General features: G+C 38.0%; 1 protein-coding gene across 4 annotated transcripts in view; it reads right to left on the bottom strand.

Annotated features, from left to right (window-relative positions):
- Positions 1-27,149, bottom strand: part of LOC143351721 (zinc finger protein castor homolog 1) — a 221,585-nt gene that overhangs the window by 35,073 nt on the left and 159,363 nt on the right. For all 4 annotated transcript variants that reach the window (XR_013081801.1, XM_076783551.1, XM_076783549.1 and 1 more), the window contains exon 6: positions 25,785-25,848. Coding sequence is in view for 3 of the 4 variants with exons in the window: in XM_076783551.1 (XP_076639666.1) it covers positions 25,785-25,848 (64 nt within the window). In the remaining variant the exon portion in view is untranslated. The remainder of the gene's footprint in view (positions 1-25,784; positions 25,849-27,149) is intronic.

Raw genomic sequence — 27,149 nt, forward strand, 5'->3', positions numbered from 1 at the left:
ACTTCAAACTATGTGGACTCGACCATTTTTTTCATTTGATCATCAAAGCTTAAAAAGCATTGAAATATATTTACCTTGAATACAAAATTAAGTAATTCTTATTTAATTTCTTTTTAAGGGTCTTCGAAAAAATATAAAACTACTGCAATAGAGAATTGCATATCGCAAGGATGGGGAATTTCTTTTCGTTTCGCCATAAGTGGTTCTATAGTTGCATTTAAGGAAATAAAGTTGACCATCGCATCTTAAAAATTTCACATCAAACTATGTGGCCTCGACCATTTTTTTCATTTGATCATCAAAGATTAAAAAGCATTGAAATAAAATATATCAAGGTAAATTACCTTGAATTCTCTACTGTAGTAGTTTTATATGTTTTCGAAGACCTTTAAAAAGAAATTAAGTGAGAATTACTTGATTTTATATTTTTTCTAAAAATATAAAACTACTGAAATAGAGAATTGCATATCACAGGATGGGGAATTTCTTTTCGTTTTCTAAATTTCGTAAGTTTCGACGAAACAATAACAAACGAGTAAAGTAGAAGGCAAAGAGGGAATAGTTCCACGTCCGAGCGAAATAAGAGATTAGGAGCGTAAGCCACACTGGCCACTTCCCCCGTCCCTGGCATAATGTATCCACGACCATAATTTCGTTTACGTTGCCATGCCGCGAAAAGCCAAAGTTCAGACAAATGACGTGCGCTTAAACCCGGGAAGATGAAACGAAGAAGGTGCCAGAAGAGAAAACGTTTCTTTCTTTACCTTTGCCTTACCGCCGTTTTCTCCCCCAATTTTCTTCTACCCACAACGACGATTCTTCTTCCCGAGATTTCTGGGATCGCCTTCTTCTTTTTCGTCGGAAAAAGGGTCGCCAGAAATATACGGAATATCAGCGAGCGCGGTGCCGGCCGGCATCCGGTTGACTATTTCGAGAATATAATCACGAAAGGAGAGGAAAAGGGGCAACTGAGCGATCGCAAAATGCTCTCGAAGTCGAAGAGTCCGCGACTCTCGCGGTTCCAGCGTTTCGACTTCTACCGGGTCACTCGTTGCGTTTCATCATTCGTGACCCGTCGATCGTTTTACGTCCAGTCGAACCACGTAATCGAATTTTATTCGTAAAGTTTCGAAAAAGATCCGATTATTTCTATTAATTTACGCATAAAATTGAAATCGTAATAACGTTTAAACGATTTATAATTCAACACCCAGAACACCGCAAATTAGAAAACGCCTCGATAAAATATCGAATATCTCCTAAAGTATCCAGTTTTCAAAGACTTTACTTTTATACAATTGTTTGTGTTTTATTCTCACTTGGCTGTGAGAACTTTATTTTGGTTGTTACGTAAATGAAACATAAGTAGATATATATTTTATTAAAAATTTGAAGAACAAAACAAATGATCACGCTGGTTTATAATGGAACTGCATTTTTTTTACCTTCCATTCAACCATGGATAAACATTTTACTACTCGCTCTTTTTATTTCAACTTTCATGACATCGAAACAAAAAGTGAATACACTTTGTCTTTTAAAACCTTTGCAAGAAAACATCTAGCGTGTATATAATATAGTCTTTGTTCATTTTTATTGGTCTTTACAAATACACTTGAAATACTCGGATCTATCGAACTCTATTTTCTAGTGAACTATATTTGATAACCCAATTATATTCAATTAATATCATTCTTGAATTCATGGCTTGTTTCCAACATGAACACATCAACTTCTTTATTATTAGTCAAATTCATTACAATACGTTTTGAATAATCTAACAAATTAATAAGTAAAATTTAGTAGTTACAAATCCTAATCATAGTTATCGGTGGTCTAACGTACAATTACGATGCTACGCGAAGATTAAATTATAAACATGAAATTTGAAATATTACGTTTATAAAAAACCAGTACAAGAGTACTTCGTTTTTACACAGTTGCACAAGAAGAAAAGGAACACTATTGTTTATACATTCGAAGAAGAGCTGTTAGAATCACCTTGTACGTTTGCATTGTTAATACAATTGACTAATATATAGATAAATGAAAAGTGGAAGACGCGTGTGCTACTTTCTTAAGAAACTTCTAGCTTTTTTCTGGAAGGTTAGGCGATTCTGGCTCGGAAATGTAAATTAAAATCCCGGAAACCCGTGGCTGCACTCTGGGAGCGCGTCAGGTCGAAGGTAGACGCGCGGACTTCACGTTTTATGCGGTTTAACGTGTGCAAAACTGTTCGAAGGGTTTCGGATTAAGCGCTTTCCGCGTGGCTGGACGAGCATGGCGTCTGAATTACTTTGTGAAAATCGATAATACACTCCTCTCCATAATGCTGTCGGCGTGCGGCAGCTGTTAAAGTGTTTGACAAATCGCCCTTTCAAACGAATCCACCTATATCGTTTCGGGCTGCTCGGTGTATTTAACTCCGATTTCCCCCAAAAAATCACCCCTCGAGAGGAAGAAAAAAACCCAGTCAAGAACATATAAATAATCCCCAGTGGTTCCTTACGTGAAAAAAATGTTTAACTTCTACAAACACGTGTCTCTTCTCGAAAGTAGAACATTCTAGAGAGTTACAAGACTGTCACGTTCTCTGCCATGGTTTTAAAAACTAAGAGTCTTTTAAAGAATTATGTTTTTACATCGAGGTAACGAACTTATAGTTTCTTCAAATGTTATTTTATTTCACCTTCCCTTCGGTTCAGGAAATATAAAACTTTCAGAGATAACTTCAACAGTGAAAACTAAACAAAGAAAGCATTCCTTTTCCGCCTGATGTTGCCTTCAAATTGAATTTTTTCAATTCTAATCAAATATTTACAATTGCCTTCTGAGATCTTTTGTAACGATCTTATCTGTAATTTGCAAACACCTTCGCGATATTCGACGAATTATTTAAAACTATTGCTATGAATTTAACGTGATATAACGAAGACTTGTAACTCGGACAAATCTGTACAAGAACCTTTGATTTGTCGATTTTGCGTCTATATTTTATGGAACTCTCTGTACATTTGCAAGCGAAAATCGACTGAGAAAACAAGTTACAGCCCAAACTGTCGTAACTAATCCTCGTTTCTAGACTCGCAATCAGTAACAGAGTGATCCATCTACTCGAGTACTTCCTGCAAAGACAGACAACAGCTAACAGTTAATTTACTCTTAAGCTTGTGAAAGCTATCATTGACCCGTGCAAATCGTTAACCCCTTAATAGTGGAATTCATTTCTTGTCATTGCTGTTAGATTCGATCCGATTTCGAACGTAGACTAGAGTTTAACTTCGAACCAGACACTAAACAGGGCCAGACGAGGCTGGAAAATATTAACAAAGGAGATTTTTGTTACGCAGGAAAACAGACGAGCAACAAAATTGCACTTTGCAACAAATATCTCAGCCTTAAGTGGAAAATGTTCACAAGATAAGGTTCAGCTCAATTCGTACAAGTAAAATCACAGAAAATTCTGTGTTACGTTATAGTTTTCAATTAACTCTGTAACGATAAATAAAAAAAAAAGAATTATCCAAGGAATCAAACAATTTCTGTAAATTATATTAAATGGTCTAATAAAGACTTCTGGTACATCTAAAGATTCTTTTCTCATTTGATTTTATACTAGCAAGAGAAATATATTAGGTATCTAGTTTTACTCTACTTTCCTCCATGAGTTATTTTTCATTCATCATTTTCCTTTTCTTTGTACGATCTTGTTGCTTTTGACATTCTTTATGAGCTTTCTGAGTGATGGTACTCCATCAAGTCTAACTAACAAGTAGGCGAAACAAGTATTTATTACAGATATGAAGTCTAAATATATGTATATATTGAAGTTGATAAGTATATATGTAAATGTAAAAAACATATAAGTGAATAAGTAAATAGGAGATATACGTTTATACGTCGATACTAAACAGTTGAAAAGCGTAGCACTTTGATATATTTTATTACTATATTACCCATATATCCATGGCTTATTAAAAATCAAAAACAAATGTTTAAGAAACATCGACAGAGGGCAGGTGCCTAAATTTTTTGACAAAAAAAAGATTTCAAATCGTTCTAAAAAAATTATTTTTAGTTGCAGGGGTTAATTAAAATCATTTTTGGTCCTTACATATACCCTTGAAATCCTACCCATTTCCGAGAAAAAAATTTCGTACCAAAAATATAATCTGAGGCTTGAAATGTCTGCCCGAATTTTCATGCGAATCTTTAAAACGTCATAACTTCTGAACGGATTGGACGATTTTAATGTTTAAAAAAGCAAACTACGCGTATTTTGATGGAGAATATGTACAAATCGCAAAAATATTCGAAAAGTTATTCCTTGAAGCCGCAAAATAAGAAAAACCCCATAAAAATGGTCCAATTTTCAAACAGCCATAACTCCTTTAATACTGAATAGATTTCAATGAAACTTTTTTCTGAAATAGAGCTCATGGGTACCTACAGAAAAGTATTGAACAACTTTTCTGTAGGACGTCGAGCGAAATTATTAAAAATCAAAAACGAATTTTTAAGAAAAATCGACAGGGGTAGATGTCTAAATTCTTCGGCGAAATTGAAAAGTTTCAAATCATGCTGAAAAAATTATTTTCGGTTGCAAGGGTCAATTACAATCATTTTTGGTGAATACACACACCCCCGAAATCCTACGCGCTTTCAAGAAAAAAATTCTTTACCGAAAATATAATGTGTGACCGAGAAATGTTTCTGTAATTATATTTTCTGTCTCACTTCCGCTTGTAATAATTTCTGTAATCTGTTGGTAATGTTGTGTGTAACAAAAAAGTGAATCGAAAAAATACATTGGATGCAAGGTCTGCTCGAATACCTCGTCTGTGATCATATTCCTCGTTTTTATCACTTCATATGTAGAGTGCAATTATTCAGCATTGCCCCAGTCCCGAGTAGGTCGGATAATCGGAATGTTGCTGTAGTACACGTTTGAAAAATAATTTGGAATTAAATCGTGCGTCGAGGGGTTAAAGGGTTAAAAGTTCCATCTCTCTGCGAGCCTCGAGAACCCCTCCCCCAACGATTGAATGCGTTACGAAAGCGCCTGCATAACAATCGGCCGGCGCGGATCGTTCGAGTTCCATCGAACGAGCGTATATCGCGGCGATTCGCGAGGACCCGGCGAAATCGTTTTGCTCGAAACCGGAATATTTCTTCTCCCTTTCCGGTGATTCTGGAATCTGAGACGGACGCTGTTGTCCAGAACCGCGCGCATTCTTTTTCTCGTTCCGGCGTTCCCCTTTTTCCTGACGGGATTCGACGGGTCTTGCGGGGCCGGGCCGCGGGGAAAAAAGGGCCCCGGCTAATTAATAGAGCCGGATTGAGGAGCCCGAGCGAGGATCGACGACGCTCAGGCCCGTACGAAAAATAAAATGCGCCCCCTCCGAGTAAATTAACAGAGTGGAGAGCGAGCTGCCGCGAGCTAATTAATAGAGCAGCCAATGGGTGGGAGAGAGGGCCGGGAGACAGAGGAAGGACAGAGCCAGAAGAGAAAGATATCTCTCTCGTTCTTACGATTCTCTTTCTCTTTCCGTCTCGTTTTCGCCCTTTTTTGCAAGAACAACGATCCGGAGGATCGCGATCCTCCGGCGATGGTCTTGTTTCCCTGGCCGCGTTCGCCCCGCTGGCTCCCCTTTTATGAATCGATTCGATTTATATTCCCGCGCGTATAAATATTTAAGTATGTAATTAAACGGCTCTTGGCCGCGGCCGCGCAGAAAAGGCTGCAAAAGGAGAAACGCGAGCGTAATGATACGTCTGTCGATCGACTGCGAGCGGAAATCTCGCGTAATGTTTTCTAGGGTTGCTAATGCATCTTCCCCTTTGCTCTTGGGGGATGATTTCAACGTTCGACTCCTTCACCCCTCTGGAACCAATTGTTTTTAAAGGGTTATCCAGATTAAACGTAGCATCTTTCGATAGATACCGCTGCTAAACGGTTTCGTTGCTCTTCGCTAAACGCAAGCAGACGCAGCAACGTGTATCGATCGTTGAAGATCGATCGTTCGGAGTTTGTCTTCACAGCACGACACTTTTGGTCCAAGTATTCAATCTTCCGAAGGATTGTGGATAAATTCAAAGGGGCTTGATTTAAAATATAAACACGCGATACGTAACAATGTGTAGAGTTCGCAGCGTGAAAGAAGATCTAAACGTATTGATTTCTCTCCTCAACCTGGCGTATTTAGCATCAGAATTTTAATATGTACGAGTACAAAATTCAATCGACATAAGAACTGAAGCCTAGAGACTATTTGATGCATCGTCAATTCGCTGTTTGTACTTTAAACGGGTTGTCAGTTGATACCAGTTTTGGAGCACAAATAGTGAAAAAACTTAGGGAAATTAAGTTTATCTGAAAATTATTTCATTCCATATGTAAATTTTACTTAATTCAGAGTTATTACGTGTGCATTAAGAAAAGAATTTTCTGGAGAATTTTTCAATGTATTAGGATGATTGTACATAGAGAGAATATTGTTTAACAGTTTTATTAAATATAAAATGAAAAGAAATAAAAGTGATGTACATGATTATATCATTAGGAATTGGACGAGGTTCAGTGCATTCCTGATTTGCAATCTCACCTTAATAAACAGTTTAGAAGTGCAACACGAATAAACGTATGAACTACAGTAGACTTTTAATTGCACATTTCGTGCAGTTATTTCGTCACATTGAGCCGTATTGCGTTCTACAAACAATTTACAACTGTATACGTGACGCTTGTGGAAGAATAGATATTTTTTTGGCTCGCAGGATATTTTCGAGAAATCAGATCACGTTGACCGAAGCTTAATTAGAATGTCACGAATTTACCTGTTATATAATTACATAATTGCGTAAGGATGAGGTACGAAGGCTGCTTTTAAATAGTAAAATAAAATGTATACCTCGTCAATTTCCATTTACGATAGTTTTCTTCAAAATAATAAAACGATTGTTTCTGCATCTACTAATTTCTATTTGTGTAATATTTTTTTACACAAATATTAAAACAGTTTGTTTCTGAACTTAACCCCAATGTGTACATAAAATATATATTTTAATTATTACTTGTAAGAATTCGTCAAGTAAAAGTCAAGTAAGGTTGTAAATGGAATTGAAAATAGACTGTATAGGATTTATTGGATACTCATGAAATGTAATATTCAGCAAAGTTGGGCAGACTTTATTTATGACTAACAAATACAAATTTTATATTCACTCGTTCGTCCAACTGTTGGTTTAAAAAATCCGTTAATTTACGAACGAATACAAATGAAGCACAATCAGAAGTTAATAAATGAATCTAAAATTTATATTCGTTAGTCGCGAATAAAAGCCCCACTTTGGTATCCAGTAAGCCCTATAACTTCGGTTTCTAGTATAGTAAGCTAATATGATCAAGAAATTGACTAAACATAAGAAACATCAACGTCTAACATATATCTATTCCTATCAGAGAAATAAAAATCATGTTTTTGAAAATAACAAGCATCATGACAAAAAATTGTGTTTCCTCTATAAGCATTTGCTACAGACTAAACCAAACATATCATTTGAAATGCAACAACGTAGTAAACAAATGCATATATAACAAATATGAGTCACGTATTTTTATATAAAATTGTCTATACAGACAAGCAAGTGCAACAGAAAATGTGAAATAAAAATAGATACCTAACAATTAAATGAATAATACTGGTATACATACTACGTTACACAGCTACAATGTTTGTTTAGTGAAAAATAATACGTTATAGTGATAAATTTATGTTTTCACAAACTTTTTTTCCACTTTATATCGTTGACTTCACCTAATAGTACAAATTGGATAAATATCAGAAAATATTGAACTCGACACAGCATCAACATTCAAACCTTTTTATCTTTTACTCGCTATCCTTTCAACCCTTAACACTCTTAACACTCCCAAGTCTATCAAGATCTTCAAGACTTAATATATTCAAGACACTCGAGACTCAAGAGTTCTAATTTTCGTAGTCTTTGAACCATTTCAAAGCTGGGATTCGAACTATATAAACAAGAGTACCGATAATTGGCGAGGATTCTCTGGTTCTAGCCAAAGTTCTCGTTCCAGAGTGCACCGATCTTTCCTTTCACGCTCGAAACGTAGATCCAAATCTATCAAGTCCTTCAAGACACTCGATACGCAAGAGTTCTAATTTTCATAGTCTTTGAATCATTTCAAAGCTGGGATTCGAACAATATAAATAAGAGTACCGATAATTGGCGAGGATTCACTGGTTCTAGCCAAAGTTCTCGTTCCAGAGTGCACCGATCTTTCCTTTCACGCTCGAAACGTAGATCCAAATCTATCAAGTCCTTCAAGACACTCGATACGCAAGAGTTCTAATTTTCATAGTCTTTGAATCATTTCAAAGCTGGGATTCGAACAATATAAACAAGAGTACCGATAATTGGCGAGGATTCACTGGTTCTAGCCAAAGTTCTCGTTCCAGAGTGCACCGATCTTTCCTTTCACGCTCGAAACGTAGATCCAAATCTATCAAGTCCTTCAAGACACTCGATACGCAAGAGTTCTAATTTTCATAGTCTTTGAACCATTTCAAAGCTGGGATTCGAACAATATAAACAAGAGTACCGATAATTGGCGAGGATTCACTTGTTCTAGCCAAAGTTCTCGTTCCAGAGTGCACCGGTTTATAAACGTAGATCCTCCGCGTGACTTTGTCGAGTTTACCTGCGGATCGGTGACCACCGCCCAGAATCGTCGAATTCTCGCGGCGTTTCGTCAGCCGTCACGAGGCATTCTAACAATAAGCGCGGAGGCTGAAGATGATCGATCGACAGGCCGGTTTCAAGGCTCGCGACAGCTCGGAATTAGAAGGCTCGATTAGTTAATCGGCGCCGCGATAAAGTCGTATTCTTGGCGGTCGAAAAATCGCGAAACGTCGGCCAGGAAAAAACGGGGACGAGCGGTGGAACCAGCGTCGAACGAAGAAGAGCGGGGACGAGGAGACGCTGAAATACGCTCGGTTAAGGAGGAGGTTAGAAGGGCGCGGGGAAGCGTTCGAGGTGTATCGTTTGATCGGGCAACGATGGATTCCTGAGTTTCGAGGACGGCATGCGATTGCCAATCGTTGTTTCCCGATACAAAGCGATCGGGGCCAATCGAGCGGCCAACAAACATTGCGGCATTCGTTGCTTCGTTTCGCAATTCCCTTTTCGAACTCGCCACTTTTATTGCCAGATATTCTAGCCCCCGTTGCACTCACCCCCACCTCAACCGCCCCCTTTGCTGCCGCGCCTCGCTGGCCCGGTCTTGCGTTAATTATAGCGAACCGAAGAACAGAGGGAAACAAAAAAATAAAACTACGTTTCTTCTTCGTCGCTCTCTCGAACCGAACTAGGCCCTCTTCGTCGTTCTCTCTCACGGTTGTTTTGCTTCACTGAATTTCCTTTCTAGTAAGAAATTTAAGAGTATATCCTTGTTCCTCGATTCATCAAATTGTCTAGTTTCTTCCCATAGATTCGTTCTTTAGTATCAGATCTATCAATCGGGGTCAAAATAATTTGTTTTTATTTCGATTAATATTATAAAGTAATTTTTTGTTTTCCCGTTTTGCATACACCGAGAAGGGCTAAGCTTTCGAAATCGTGTTCGAATTGATTTGAATTCTTTGTCGTATATATAAATTTGAATCGAATTCGGAATGTTTCGATTGCCATCACTAATGATTTATTTATTTATTGAGTTTCTGGGTTACTCCACTTGCGGAGTATTATATTACGCAATTGTAAAATTATGGTTAAAGAAATTGGAAAAATAAGGATTTCTTATCACAACGGTGGAGAAAGATGATAGAAAGTATTTTTACTTAGAAATATTATTCATAACATATTAACACAATCATCCACGTCATAGGTGACTTTTCATTATATAACAATTAATCCTCCAATAAGATTCAAGGCAAGTTCTAGGTTATATAGTTTACAATTGCCCAATATCAAAGTCTCGATCTTCTAAAAGATTTTACGATTTCCTCTGGCAGTGAACGCATTAATAAAGAGATCCTGTTCGAAAACCATAGGAACTCTCGCGCGCGTCCGATATATGGGATTCGAAGAAACAATAAACGGAAAGCATCGTTTGACTACGATATTCTCGAGCCGACGATTATTCCAAATTGGAATTGTTTCGTCGCCTAATCGCCGACTCCTTCGAGCGGATCGTTAGCGAATGGTACCAGACAAGTGAAAAATTGGTCGCTGATCCGCGTCCGGAATTTTCAACCCGCTCCCTTTTTACCGCCATGTTTGAGAGAGTTTGAGGGGGCGCCACCAGCGCGGCAGTTTGCGGAAAAATGCGTTTCTTCTGTCGGTGCCGATAGCATCGATGGCCCACGATCCTCAGCGGGCGCCGCGTGGCCAAAGAACACAACGAGGAGGATCCGACTTCGAACGAGGGGCGAAGGGGGGGCGCAAGGGGGTGGCGGAGAAGAGCGAAAAATTAGGGACGGCATTCCGTCTGTGTACCGATGCATTTCGGTGACCGCTGAACGGCCGTGGACGTTCCTTTTAATGCGATCGCGATTCCGCGAGCGGTAAGAAATTAATAAAAAGTTGAGGAACGATAAATTAGACCGGCGACGACGAGACGGCGCGAGAACGGTCGGGACCGCGGGGTGGGGAGGACCGAGGGACCAGAAACGCCGCGGAAAGAATACACGGGGCCCAAAGGGGGACGAATCGACCGCTCCGCAGGCTCCGGGGCCAGCTCGGGGCGATAATAAATTTCAAATATAAATAATAAAATTTCGAATCCGCTGACTTTCGGCCGGGTTTTTACGAGGCCAGCAGCGCGCGGCTGGGAACACGGTCGCATTGTTTCGGTTACGCGGCGAAATTCGCTCTTTCCTTTCTTCCTTCTTCTTCCTTTGCCCCCCTTTCGCGCAGGTGAAATATGGATTTTCGTGATTTTTGCGAGTCCGACGTCGATTAACCCCCTTTCGGGTCCAGCGTCGAGCTGGAACGAAATACGATGTCGAGCCTACAAATTTTTCACTGGTCTTTCATTTTTATTGGGTCATTTTTATCGTTTTAACCAGCCAACTTTATTCTAAACCATATTTTCATTATGTATTTTCACAGCTGACACCTCAAGGCTTGTTTGTAAAAAATTGGATGGGATGTGATGATTATTATTTGTTACAGTTTTTAAACGATGAAATATTTACTTAAAGCGACGATGTCAAAAATCACTTGCATCAGTTTTTTATAAATAAAGGTCAGAAATGGACCAAAATGACTAGTACACAATTCGATAAAATATTTATATATTATAAGAGAATTCTTCCTTTTCACGAAGGAGAAAAACGAAATTATTTTCCGAACAACCCAATATATTAAAGATTAACGTCGCGTCAATTTGGGGTATTTTATCGTTGTCGGGATTAATTTTTAACGTGCTCCCTATTTTGTATTCGTTACTATATTTTTTTAGAACGAAGTGGTCGATTTAGATCCGTGAGTTGTGTATAGTTGACAAGTCGGGGGCAGATCTTTTGTCAACAAGAAGAAGCGTATTTCCTGGTACGAGTTATCGTGATCTGGCCTTTCCTTTGCAAACTGTACATTGTTTTGCCTTTTACGAGAAATGAGACACGGATGGTCTTCGCGTGGGTGGGAGCTGAAAGTTTCCATTCTAAATCCCATTGGTGCAACACGCGTTTCTTTTCCTTCTTGATCGAGTCCTCCATAGACGGGTTGTAGGTTAGGTTGTTCGATTTGATTAGCATTATATCTACCTTCTTGTAATATTATGATTTGATTCATACATCTGACAATTATGAGGCGTATTCAGAAAGTAACTTCCTTTATTTATATAGTCAGCGATATAACAATAAGAACTGTTTGAATCACTCTTTCAAAGATGTATACGTATAATAGAGGAGAAGGTAGGATTATGAGATGGGGTAGAAATATGTGACACTAAGGTTTTGAATCCTATGCAATACTATGTAGCAATTAATGAAAACGAAGTATCAAGATCATAGTAACAAAAATAAACAAAATGTGCATATAAATCAGTGTGAAAAGGCGAGGTTTAATGAACAAAGATGCTTTAAAATGTTCTAAAAACTGTTGTGCAAAAGTCTTTGGCAACCTACAAAAATATGTTGCCTCATAAATGAACACAAGTTTTAAGGAGGTACTGAAACATAGTTTACTTTGCAAGTAATCTGAGTATTGTAAGCTCTAAAATTGTGAATAGATACATCCTTAATAAAATTTTCCAGCCATATGTATAATACTGTATCGTCTCAATTTTTCATTATTTCAAGCAAAATAATTCGTCTCTGAAGAGATCAGACTAGACTGTTTTAACGCCATTAATAAATAGTAGTTCGTTAGTCTAAGAATAAAAAATTATTTTTAAAAACTGTTGTTATTCCCAACAATTGGCTAAACTTGGAAAAAGCGAGTCTAAAACTGAAGAGAAACATGGCGTCGTAGCTTTTTCGTAAAAATCTAAGCCAGATAGTACAAGTGGTCTACATCGTGAAACAAATATTACTTAGAGACGCTTTAAACAAATACGTTTAATAGTCATGATCTAACTATACCATCTACTTGCATTCACGGACCCCAACGATTGACGAATCGAACGCTGCTTGCAAACCAACATGCCTGAAAACCGACGTGTCCGAATACCCCGAGCAATCGCAGGAATTTCAATCAGCTTCGGAAGGTTCGCGAGTGTTAACGAAATTAGAAACACAATCGTTCGAGCTCCGGAGTAAAAAGAAAAAAAGAAAGGAAAACAAAAAAAAAAAAGAACCGACACCCATGTCGTAAGAGTTTAATGTTTATGCATGGGGCTGTGAAACGAGCCGAGCCGAAGAATAATGCATCTGTAACCAATTATGCGTTGAAGCTCCGGCGAGAAGGAAAGCAACGACAAGAAACCGACGATTCAGCTGTCAAATATTTATTTAGCCATTAATTCGTGGAATTTCAACCCCCTTTTACCCGACGATGGCCGACGCGTGTAAATTCCTTTAAAAAGTTTTTAATCGACCGTGAAATTCGCTTTCTACGCCCTCGCCTCGAGGATATCTCTTCGGGGCTCGATCCACGGCTTGGCCAATAACTATTTCGCGCGAGAAACGAACGAACGACTCTCGTTGTTTCGAATTCTGAGTATGGAAGATTAGTTAGACGGGAATGAGATCGTTGGATGCTCGACGAGATCGCTAGATAGTCAAGACTATCGTCGGGCAGTTTAGAAAGTCACTAGGCAGCGAAGGCGATTGGTTAGTCGAGAAAATTGCTAGTTAAGAAAATAACTAGATGGTCAGGGAGATGGTTGCATAATGAAGAGGATCGCTGAATAGTTGAGGAGATTAGCAACTAGTCAAGAAGATTTCTAGCAAATCAAGAATATCACTAAATATTTAACCCCTCTACCGCGGGACGCGATTACAAGTGATCTTTTCAGGGTGTGCTATTTAATTTTGTTTAAATTTATTCATACATGCACTGCTCGCAAAAGGAAAATGTGTTGAGTTTAGTATATTAAACTTCATGACCAGTTCTTGTGAAAATTGATACAAAGATTACAAAAATGTGAGATACAATATGAAGACTGCAGTATAGTATTATACATGTGGTACGTGTATTTCAAGCTGCAAGTAAATGGGCTGAAATATAGTATGTAATAACATGAAATACGATACAAGATGCTAAAATGGTAATGAATTTATTTGTAAGAATAATAAAAAAACTACAAAATTATAGTGTTGTTCAAAATGCGTTTCTATTTATAATACCTTCGCAAACTTAGTTTGCAATAGAAATTCTATTATGGGTCAAAAGGAAATCCATCTAGTCGAGTAAAAAAAAGTTATTAGAACTTGCAAAATATTTTTATACCGAGTTCTTCCAATCGAAATTGAAGCTAAAAAAGTGTGTTCCACCTTCCCCCGCGGAATCGTATCTTTCCAGAAACCACCTGCGACCGAGAAGTCAAAATTCGCCTCGACTCTCCCCGATCGTCGAGGATTCAACCGCATAATGCAAGGATGAAAAGAAAAAGAGATCCCGGAGATCCTGGATTCTCCAGATACACGAGAAAAAAGTGAAGAAGCACAAAAGGGGATCCCCCAAATCCGTTTTCACGGCAACCGCATAAGTCAGAAACGATTTTTCTCAAAGCCCGGCTCCCTCGTCGTCCACGTTATGACATATATATGGTCCTTAAAGGGGGCCCCCGATAGTGGGGGTGGAAGAACGCGGTGGAAAGGGGACCGTGAGTGGAACGGGCGCGGGGAGGGGGGAAGAGAATAAGGCCCCGAAGGGCCCGTGGCTCGGAGTATATGCAGAGAACGCGGTGCACCAGTTATTTATTGTAGCTCCCGTTTATGCTTTATTTGTTATTTGCCCGGTCGACTGGCTTGACTGCCAGCCCACGTAGGTGTATGAGTACCTACGAGGGTACCTTATCTACCTTCCAGACATGCGTTACACAGCCTTGCCTCGCCGAGATGAGCCAGATTCGCATAATTGGCCGCTTAATACGAAGCATTCTTTTCCTCGGAGCCCCGCGACCCCTCGGATCGAATAGTACTTCTTCCCCGAACAGGACGATTAACCTTTTGCAAACTGATTTGTTGATGACCGCAACATGCTCCAGTTAATGAGGAATTATTGCTTCTGTCGGAATAGCGAGATTTGACACCGTCGGTGCTCCCTTCTTTTTTCCTACCGTTGGCGAAACTTGTCATTGAGAATAATTTCGTTCGCTACCGCCACGCCGCGCCGTTCAATTTGAATCTCTACGCTCGTGGTGATTTTATTCAACGTAGAGCGTGTTTTTGACTATGTACCGATTAAACGTGTTAAATAGACCGATCGAATAGTTTAAATAATGTGTCCCATATAATGGGAAAAGTTTGTTTGCTTTGGATAACGATCAATACACTCGAAGGGCCATTGACGCTTATCTTTTGGTTATGCATGGCGTCTTTACACGCCTTATTTCGTAGTGTATTATTATAATAAAATGAATTAAAGATATCTTTACCACCCACGCGTACTGTATCTTTTTATTACCGTCAGTTTGTATGAATATTGAATAAAAGTTGTTGCCTCAAATATTGTAGGGTTGGGTTATCGGAAAGTCTAGAGTTAAATTCTTGACAAAAGTTGAATTCTAAAGTAATCATTACTAAACTTTGCTCTTTCATCCTAGCATGGTTAATGTTTATTTAATACAGGGTGTTCGGCCACCCCTGGGAAACATTTTAATGGGAGATTCTAGAGGTCAAAATAAGACGAAAATAAGAATACTAATTTGTTGATGGAGGCTTTGTTAAAAAGTTATTAACGTTTAAAGTTCCGACCGTACTGAATTTCTTTCTAGAAAGTGTAAGTAATTGACTCCTCTAACTAAATATGATTTTTTTAGTACGATTTGAAATTTTTTAATTTTGTCGAAAGCTTTGTCCACCTACTCGAATTTTTTTCTCGAAAGTGGGTAGAATTTCAGAGATATGTGTATTCACCAAAAATGATTGTAATTGAACCCCGCAACCAAAAATAATTTTTTCAGAATGATTCGAAATTTTATAATTTAATTTTTTAGTAACTTTTTAATAAAGCCTCAGTTAAGAAATTGATATACTTGATTTTCGTCTTATCTTGGCCTCTAGAATCTCCCATTAAAATATTTCCCAGGGGTTGCCGAACACCCTATATATGTATATTTAGCTACTGTGCAACTAAGACGTTAACTAATTGTAAGTAGAAAAATATGAAATTGGTCTGGCAATGGAACCATCAATTTAACAGTCCATGTATTAACTTATGGACACCTATAGAAAATTGTCAAACTTCACGACCAATTTTCTTTCAAACTACCGATGGTAATAGAATTATTTTTACACAAAATAAGATACCTCAGAAACGTAAAGGAATTTTGACGAACGATACGAAGCATTTATCTTACCATGTGTACATTAAAAGCGATTTCCTTCCAAGTACCAATCCGTAGAAAGGTTGCAAAAGCTCGATATCAGGAAGTCTGTTGACGGACAAAGAATCCTCCGTGTAGAGGCACGGTGTTGCGCGAAGATAAATAACCCAGAAGCATGCGGAATTGCTCAATTAAGTCTTATCGCACGCTAATCGAAAGTAATAGACAATTTTCGGCGGACGTCACAATATTAATACGACATGACGTTCCATGGCTGAGTCGCGGAGACTGTTAATTAAATTGTATTTAAAACGAATTAACGACCGCGGTTATCAACGAGCCTGTTAAGTCCCGCGCCGTAAATGAATGTCGAACAGGTGCAGCCAGGCAGACGTGGTTCGCGGACGTCGACGGTAATTGTTGAAGTCGTAAATTGCTTGTAATTGTTAAAGCCTGTCCCTGGCATTCGATGTGTTACGCGGCGTGAAGCCCGGCGTTCGGTTGAGTTCCAATACAGCCTCGATCGAAGATTGCTGGTGGAAAGGCCGCGCGGGGTCGCGGATTATCAATTAACTCCGTTTGTACATCCACGGAATGCGAGTCGTACACGGTGAAACAATTACCTCCGACCGCGGTGAGACGAATCAATCTATCCGTCGAGCGGAATTTTGTAACTCGCGACCGGTAGTTCTAAACGCGGCGATCGAACCGCCGCGCCCAATGAAAATCAAGGAACACGGATAATCGATGTGGAAATTCAACGCGAGAATGTTCTGAATCGAATGCAATGTTTCTTTCGGGTGAACGTGAGCGACTCCACAAGTTTGGAAAATATTTTTCTGTTTTCTGTGCTCGTAATTTCAAAAGTTTGATTTGAAGGTAGCACGAAACCAGTCAAATTGAGCGATTTAAATTTCAAAACTTCAGATTTAAAGTCAACGAAAAAATTCTATAAACCCTCTGAGCATTGAGAAATTAAAACGGCCCTAATCTTTAGTCTTCACCCTTAACAAAATTGATGATCTGCTCGAAACAGCCAAAACGTATATAGAACACAACCATGTATTAAACTACTTCCAGATTAAAAGTTCTCTAGAAAATGCAATCGAAGCATCAAGCCTGATAGAAATATCAAAAAAATATACGACCAATGCTCTAGCCTTGGTCCAAATGCTATAAAAAATTCGCCCTCTACTCAAAGAGCGATGCATAAAAAACAGAATAAACCGACTGCAAAATAAGTTGATTCAAGATCTGATTTTTTTGTAAAAAACTGGATAAAATTTGGTACCAAATTCTGGTAGCTTCTAATGTAAATAGGAAATAGAGGTTGTTCGACCATCCCTGGGAAAAATTTTAATGGAAGATTCTAGGGGCCAAAATAAGACGAAAATTTCGAGAAAAAAATTCGACTAGGTGCCTAAATTTTTCGGTGAAATTGAAAAGTTTCAAATCGTCTTGGAAAAATTATTTTTAGTTGCAGGGGTCAATTGCAAGCATTTTTGGTCCACAGACATACCCTCGAATTCCTTCTCACTTTCGAGAAAAAAATTCAGGAAGGTGGACATATTTTTCAACAAAATTAAAAACTTTCAAATCGTTCTGGAAAAATTATTTTCGTTTACGGGGGTCAATTACAATCATTTTTGGTCAATAGACATACCCTCGAAATCCTACGCACTTTCGAGAAAAAAATTTAGGAAGGTGGACATATTTTTCGACAAAATTAAAAACTTTCAAATCGTTCTGGAAAAATTATTTTCGTTTGTGGGAGGCAATTACAATCATTTTTGGTGGATACACATATCCCCGAAATCCTAAGTACTTTTGAGAAAAAAATTCTTTACCGAAAATATACTGTATAGCCGGAAATGTTTCTATAACTTTTTAACGAAGCCTCAATCAATAAATTAGTATCCTTGATTTTCGTCTTATTTTGGCCTCTAGAATTTCTAGAATACTGTATATGTATAGCAAAGACGAAAGGAAATAATTTTCAGCATCAACTGCCTTAAAGCAGTTTAACAACGCGTATTAAAAATAGTTAAACTTTAGACGCGCGCAGTTCCGAAACCACTAGTGTTTTATTAATTATTGAGCCATTGTTAGAAGCGGCAAGGCCTCCCCTTTAAAATGGTTTTTGGTTTTTGTCGATCCGACTTTCCGTTTTCGAGATATCGTAATTTATGTAAAAGGTAATTTTTAAAAAATTCTCTTATGGGGCTTCCCGTGTTAAAGTAGACTACTGACCCGTATTAAAATTACTAAAACTTTAATTACTTGCAGTTTTGAAATTATTAGCATTTTCTCCATTATTAAGGCATTGTTAGCGGCGGTAAAGCTTCCTCTTTGAAATGGTTTTTGGTTTTTGTCGATCCGACTTTCCGTTTTCGAGATATCGTAATTTATGTAAAAGAGTATTTTTCTTAATTTGACTATCGCTGTCTTCGTCTGACGCGTCGCGTCGTACCTCCTTGTCGCGCGTGAGTCGAGACAGTCACGTGACTAGGAAGTAGTAGTATTTCCAAGAATTTACTACGCACTGTTTACTATTTTCACGCGCGCAAGATCAATGAACACGCGCGAGCACTAGGAAACGTAAACAAACCCTATCTCCGAAACTAGCCACCGCATCGACTTGAAACTAAAATCCTCATATCTTCGGAACTAATAAAGCTATCGACTCGTACAAACGCTCATTTTAAAGGGCTTTTCATCCCCTATCATATGAACGTAACAACTACTATAATTTATGCTGTCTTCTATGTTTATTTTCACATTTACTTTGACGCTACATACCCAAAGTAGTTTTAGCACTTCCTATTGATCATACGACTCATGTGGGATAAAACTAGACTATAAATTGTTTATTTAATTGAAAATGAATTCAAATTTGTACACAGGGTGTTATTTTTTCGTAAGTAATTGTTTTCTTCGGAATTAACTATCGACTTGAAAGAAAATTTGTTTCAACAATTCCTATTGATTATAGAAACTGCTGTGCGATAAAACTGAATTATAAATTGTGATTCTGTAACTTTTGAAATATAAATTAATGTTTTATACATTTATGACCGCTGGACATGATCAGTTTTGATAGATTACTTATTTCTTTTGTTTTTATTCATGTATATTTCTTTTATACAGTGTTTAAACATACATGTAGAGTTTATTTAGTTTATTCCTATTGCAAGCGTCATAATATGAAAATATCCGACAAACTATATTCTTATGTCTTCGTTCACAGCTCTCTAGAATATAATTCATTTCATCCCCTATCCGATACCATATCAACTATTATTATTTATGCTATCTTCTATGTTTAATTTGAAGTTTACTTTGACGCTATATATCCAAAGTAGTTTCAGCACTTCCTATTGACCATACGACTGGTATGCGATAAAACTGGATCATAAATTGTTCATTCAATTGAAAAATGTAAATAAATAAATTTATTTTAATACCTTTCACGTACCTCTGTTATAATTATTATTTTATTCGCGTTACTTTTGCCATAATACTTTTAGTAGGGAAACATACGATAATATATTCCTGACAATTAATTTCTCGATCGTTTCGGGAAATTCAAAGCAACTGAATTTCTTTGAATTTTTCTGTTCCTCCAGATTATTGTCGAGTCTACTTTGAATAAAATATTCCTATATCTGAAATTTGTTTTGTGCGTGGAGGAGAAAGTCATATTAACTATAAAATGAAAATGGTTAAAGATCTAATTCAATACGAAAAACAGTTTCTCTCGTGTAGCACTATCGAGGATATTGAAACGAAATAAACTAAATAATTTGGTACGCGTGATCCGTCATCTGTATTTTATTCGTGCACCGTTTCTCTAGCTATGAATAGCTGTCGATGCAGTGAGCAATTGTTTAAAATAGTTTGATTACCAGCGAGATATCTAAATATCCATTCGTGTGTGTATCACCTTGGTCTCGAAATATACGATCGAGGCAAGCCTGATCGTCGCCTCGTCTCAAGTCGTGCGACGGGTAAAGTTAAAAAAATCGTTCGAAATAGTCTCGAACCCATCGCTTGTCGCGAGACATGCCTCGAGGCAAGTCTGATCGTGTAGGGTCTGCTTAAAGTGCACCTCGACGCAAGGTGGTCGGTAACGTCGGTGTCAAACAACGCTGGAGATTCAGAGGGCAGAGGAAAGGGGAGGGGAGACCGAGAATGAAGAAAGAAGTTCGAAGGAGACGTTGAAAGAGGGTCCCAAGCCCGCGGGGGGAGGGCGAGAGGGCCGAAGACACCGCGAGAAAGAGAGAATAATGCATTAAAGCAGCAAGCAGCAACTACTCTAATTGGCCACTTTGTCCATTTATTCGATTTATTTAAATTATGGGACAATTGACAGTAGGCATTCTATTTTTTAAATCTCCCCGGCCAACCGGCTGATTGGGCGAGATTGGCGTGAGACACTGGCCCCACAGATTCCCCAGTTGTGGGCTTAATCAGCTTTGATTGCTGCCCTCTCTCTCGCCTCTCGATTCTTTCACTCTTTCTCCTTCTGCCTCCTCGCACTCTCTCTCCTTCGCGCTCTCCCTGTCTCTCTTTCCTTTTTATTGTCGTGCCGACGAACGCGCACACGGCCGACGAACAACGCACAATTTTATTTTATTCCGTTTCAGCGCGGATCCCGCGACGAGCTTAATATCGTCCGGGAGTGCGAGACGTTGATTGGCCGATCTGTAAATTGTGGGAATGTGTCTCCGGATAACAGAGACACCGAGAGAGGCCGCCTACTCCTCTCTTTCCCCTCCTTTGTCAACCGATTGCCATAATTTTCGCTGACCGCTGCTGATTCGTTTCATCGGTTTCGACGGAAAAATTCCCTAGCAAGCGCGTGTCTTTCTCTCTCGCGCGCGCGCTCGCCTCGCTCGTCGCGAGCCGGCGATCCGCTTTGCGCGAACTTTTCGGCCACTCGACGACAGATCCTTTGGAGAAGAAACGCGAAAGACGCTCGAAAGAATCCCTGCACGATAAAACACGACGAGTCGTGGCTCGTAGGCGACGATCGGTGCACACTCTGTCGGCGTATTTATAAACCGCTATCGAAACGGTTACGTAACGCTTCTCGATTCTATCCCCGCGATGTCCTATAATTAATGAAATTCCCATCGGGTCGCTGACTTCTCTATTCTATCGCCGATCGATCGGCATCGCGTGCTCCGTGGCCGATCTAAAATTAACTCGTGTCGCTAGAATGCCTCGCGAACGCTTCTTTTGCTAGGGACTTTTTCGTTTCGTTGCACGTGATTCGTTTGGGAATCCCTCTGTTCGAAAATCTGACGCGCGTCTCACCCTCGATCGTCATCGCAACGTCTCGCGAGGAACTCGATCTACTACCTTCTCAGGACCTATCGAACACATTTATGCTTGGAAAAATATTATGTAATACAGGTAACCCTCCTATAACACGGTAGATAGGTTCCTAGAAAAGGCCGTGTTATGTGGGACCTAGAGCCAGTATAAAAAGGAGAGTTACGTTCCGAAAACTTATTAAAAACAAATATTTTTTTTAATTCTACGTAAGCAATTTAATTTTTATGAAAAATATAAATGTATATATAACACAAAAAAAATATTTTAATTTAACGCAATCTTAATTTAATAAATTATAATTTGTTTATATTTTTTCATGTAAAGCCACTATAGTTCATTATTTTAAGGTAATTTAGTTTTTAAATATGTCAAGCAAAAATCATGTTATCCAGTGCTGTAGGAGTACAATGTTGTACAAAGGTTTTCGCAATTTTCTTATCGTGTTATAGGATGCCGTGTTGTAGGAGGGCTATCTGTATTTAATATTTTACTGGTGTTAATCACGTTTCGTGAACAAATGGATTTGTTCCATATTCCTATTCTTCTTTTTCAAAATGTATGCAAAGAATTATTTTTGATAAACGCGTCGAGAAATCGAAAATATGTTAAGTCGTACAATAAGACTCTTCACTGTGACATCGAACAGAATTCTTGAGTTGAGACGTTGACGGAAATAAATATCACTATAACGATAACCGTTAGACTAACAAATCTGTCGATGTTTTGAAGCCTCTATTATATCTTGTGCAGAAGAATTACCACCGGAAATACTACCAGGATGTAGTAGAAACTTAAAGTTCTCTATAAATTTCTTTAGAAAACGAAAGTTGCGAACATTTAAAAATACTACCGAAAACCTCGATCATTTTCTGCCTAATATAAACACTTTTCGGGGCAACATAACAATTTGTTTGTCTTGACAAGATAGTTGCAGGTGTTTCAAAAAGTATTAAATACTTTTGTGACTTTGCTCATTACTAAATTGCAGTTTTATTAAAAGATCATTTTTTCCCATTTGAATATATCCAGTTTTGGTTGTTCGTTTTCTATAAGTAAAGGTAGAGAGTACTCGTCTGGAAATGATTCAACTTTGCTTACGTTATTTGTAAAGTTACCATGAACATTATATAATGCCACTATTATAAAATGCACTTGTAAATTATTTGGAAAGTTAATTTTAAGAAAAATGTTTCGATAAAGGGGTCCATGAAATTTATTCAAATATTGGGAGAGGGGGGGCGTAGAAAAAAAAGGTTAGGATTCACTGATCCATAGTATAGAGTAACGATTCGTGTTCCCGGCATAGTCGTCGCGCAGCATCTCCATCAGAGGCGTAATTTTTTGAGTGTCGGGGGTGGGTGTGTATGGGGGACCTGCATGAATCTGTTTCCACGCACGGTCTTCCTCTCTTTCCCGATCGTTCGCGGACATGGCAACCCCCTGCAGCCCCCTCGTGGGACCCACTTGCGCTCATCCCATTTCCTTGATAATTCCCATAATGCTGTGGGCGGATATTCCAATAAAGGGGGAAGAGCCCCCAGCCACAAAACGCTGAAAGCATGGGAGACGACTCGTTTCGTCAGGTTGCACGCGTTTTACGAGCCTGCACCGATTCAATCGAACAAATACAAGACGGGACACGCGCGTTCTTCGCTGCAACGAGATTTACGGATCCACGCGTCACGTGACCGTGGGAATTGATAATTGTCTCGATAGGATGCGGGACCATTGTCCGTGAATTTAAATAATCCAAGAAAGACGCGAGTTTCAACGCTTCGTAGCTCTTAATAGTATTATATATCAATAATTTTTCGTTCAAAGCCATGTACAATTTATTTAAATCAGACGTACTCGATCGCTACTTGCAACCAAACGAGGTTCCAGTCGACAATTTCATTCAAAATTAACATTGAAGATAAGTTATAATGACGTACGAGTTTTATAGGGGAATCAAGTTTAAAAGTACTGTGAGAAACATATGTGTTTAGTAAGTCCACTGTGTCGTTTTCAACTTGTGGAAGATGGTTTTCTGAATTCAAACGTGGTGATTTTTATCTGAAAGACAAGCCCTGCTTTGGTCGATCTGCTGTCATTGATAATTATAGTTTGAACAATTTATTGAAAGAAAATCAACGAATTTCAACGGACGAGATTACTTACGTTAATTAAATAAATTAGTTTCTAAAAACTCATCAAATCCTCCTATATCTAGTTCGAAAATTACATTCTATAGCTTTTTGGCATCGATAGTAAAATGGGAGAAGCATTTTAAATTTTGTAGAATAAGTAAAATATTGTCAACCACAATACTTAATTAAAAATAAATCCTTTATGAATATAAAACCATTTAATAAGTGTTATATACCATAACCTAACCATACAAATAAATTGCACATTTTTGTTTCGATAATCGTTTTTTTATATTCGGTCTAGAAAAACCAAAGCTGCAACTGTGTAATAAAATAATTTCGAAAGATATGTTTATTCTATGAAAGAACGTATGGTAAATGTATTACAAAAAGTATATTAATAATTCTTGAGTTCAATTTTGTATTTCTTTTAAAATGAATATTTAAAAGGCATCTATTTCGTTTGGGACTTTCGTTCATCTCGATGCAGTTTCCATTTCTTCACTGTCCGATCTTCACTAACTTTACACCTTTCTCTCAAATTCTAATAATTTTGTTTCATTTGCCTTAAAATCGCGAGCTTCCCAATATTATACATATTCCACGGCTAAACTAGAAACTCTCTCCAAAATTTATTTTCCAAATTCCATCATTCCTTTTCTTGCATTACTCATAGCACAAATGGAACGTATAACTAATTTAATTACATGTTTATATTTAATATTTACTTCGAAATATAGATTTATGCTATAGATACTCGTATGTTTCACTAGTGTTCCGATAATCGACGCTCTCTATTAAATAAATATGGAGTTTATTCGTACTGTTTGTATTCTACCACTGATATCAATGTAACTAAATTTATTGATAAATCTTAGGTTTATTAATGTTAAAAAAATTAGATGTTCAACGAATGGTCCGTTCCCTGTAAGAGTTCGAGCTACCATTTCATTCGATCGTGACAATAGTATGTACAATATACTTCGATTTGTTTCTGGGCATACGTGCTAAACTGCTAATAACATTCACTGACTAAATTGTTATTGTATAACGCAGAATCGAATACTGACGCGATACTGCTGCTGTGCATGAAATCCTGTGAAATTCGATGACGGTTTCCCTTTGGCTAGACCTCCTGTTTCTGAACGAGGAAATTCGACCCACCTGTTGAATAACCCGTCCCACGTTCAGGTTAGAATCCCATTTTCCGATAGAGGGTGTTCCCAGTTGTTAATTTGACTAACCCCTCGAGTAATTTAACGTAAAATCATTTCGAAAACAATCGAAACTTTACCTTTCGTCGATTCGATCTTTCGGTAAACCTTCGACGTGGAGATCTATTTTATGTACATACTTAATTTAATGTTATTTTATTATGATGCAATGTTTTCCTAAATTGTGAACAACTGCTACAGCTTTTGCACTGCAAAGTCATCCTTCCTCAGATTACATTTACCCTTTTTGCAAATCAAATTCATCTTGTGGACGACTCAACGGTGAAGTAATACGAATGTCATTTCGTTGTTTTTTGTAATTTTATTCGTTATTAACTAGCACTCAAATGGCGACCAATTGATACCTTTAACGTCAACTTAAGTATTTTATGTTATTCTTTGTTTAACCTTCGGTAACTCAGTGCAACTAGTTACATTATCCAAATCTTCGAAGTTTGATTTAATCTTATTACTAACGTGTATCAACTGTGTATTATAGCAACTTACACCAAGGTGGAAAAAGTTGAAAATTTATGTTTATCGAAATTCGCCTTTCAATTTATATCCCATTATTAATGACAACCAACGGTCGTTAAGTATCATTGCATACAAGCAATACAATTTTTATCGGAATAACTTTACTATTTTTGTATTAAACTGGCTCAAGGGAAGAAACCTCTGGAAAAAGTTGATTAGCAAAAGTGTGAATTTAGAGAGCAAAACCTGTGCGTAACACAAATGTAGTGTTCACAGTTGCCTCGATATCACGTTATTTTGATGCCACGTGATCGATCGAAGGCTAAGTAGCCTTCGTCTCGAAACGCGCCAAGTTCGACGTTTCACGATCGAACGTAACGGAGATCTTTGTCTCCGGCGTGATAACAGGTTTCGAAGCGTGATAATTAAAAGGACGAGGGGCAAATCGACTGGTTCAACCAGATCGTCGCCGATTTGGACGCGTCGCGTCGTTCCGCGACCCACGCTCCCTACCATGGCCATTTTCTTTTGTCATTCTTTGTTTTTTCGTCCCTCCCTTCCCGAGCTACGCCACGGCGCGCAGGGTCGTCGAACGCCGGGGACTCGATTTGAATCTAATTACGATCCCGATAATTCCGTAAGGAGGAGGAAATAGTAACTCACCGGAAACCTTCGGGTCAGCTGCCTCCACCTTCATCGCCGCCAGGCTCGCTATTGTCGGCGGTACCTAAAAGAAAATACATTACGATGTACAATGCACCAGCATGCTCAGGGCCGTGCTCGCGATGGGGACACGAAAGGGGGCCGCCCACGCAACGGGGGAACGGAGGATGCTTCTATAAGGTCTGCGACACGTGTCGCTGAAAAGTTGAATGGCTCCAAATTATCCGAGACTCGCGTCCACCATTTTTGGGAAAAACGATTCTCCCTTTGGAAACTACGCTTTTCCTACTAAATACACAAGTACAGAGGGAACCACCCTAACACGTTCGCCTTTAACAACTTGTAAATTACGCGTTCAACTTTGCTTTGTACGAGGATTTTATGGGTTCCCAGGGGAGCTTTGAAGTTAGGTTCTGGGAACTGTAATTCGACTGGATTTCGTCTTCTTTCGTTTCCATTTTCATGGTTAGACTGTCGATGGGAAATTTTGATTCTCAAGAAACTATTGAATGCACTTATTATGCAAAAATAGAAGACGTATTTAAAGAGACGAGTTATTATATTTAGAGGTTGAGACAACCCTTTACGAAGCTCCCATTTCGTTAATTCTATTACTAAACATATGAAAAATGATACGTCAAACGCGATAAATTTTGTACAATATAGATAATATAGTATTTACTCTGTTTTAGATTAGTCTTTTTCACTGTAATCAAAAATGAGAATAGAAATTTTAGATTGATTCGTTAACTAACTTCTATGTACATTTCATGCATAAATTCATTTGTAAATTATTTAGAATCTATTTTTAATTTTTATTCATTATTTGAGATTAAAATTTCCTACTCTGATTACATGCTAAATTTGGGTAACATCTGTAATTAAATCTATACATTAATGGCATTCTCTGTATTTCATAACTGAATAGTGCGTAAATTAAGATACAGAGTCTATTTAAATTTGACGCGTAACTCAAAGGGACATCCTAATAAAGTTAGGATTAATAGAATGTCATATTGTTTACCATTATTTCTACCAAAGATGTTATAAGACATAAATTGAATCGTTTTTCTTCGATAATACGACATTGAATATAACATAAGTTACATTAACATTTATTTTCAGTTATTTGTATGTACCTTTTCGGACGAAATCGACGAGCTAAATTTTCCTTCAAAAGTAAAATAATATTGCTTAAGAAAAATTTTTCAAAGAATTGTTTGTACTTCTATTTTTATATAATTTTAACAATTATAAACTGCCATTTGCGTATGGCATAGTATGAAATTAAAATATGAATTGAACGTTCGTTTATAATCAACAGGAAGTAAATAATAACTATTTCTGTGTTTATTTTGATCCAAC

This window comes from Colletes latitarsis, chromosome 2, assembly GCF_051014445.1.
Source record: "Colletes latitarsis isolate SP2378_abdomen chromosome 2, iyColLati1, whole genome shotgun sequence".
In the NCBI taxonomy this organism is placed as follows: Eukaryota; Metazoa; Arthropoda; class Insecta; order Hymenoptera; family Colletidae; genus Colletes; species Colletes latitarsis.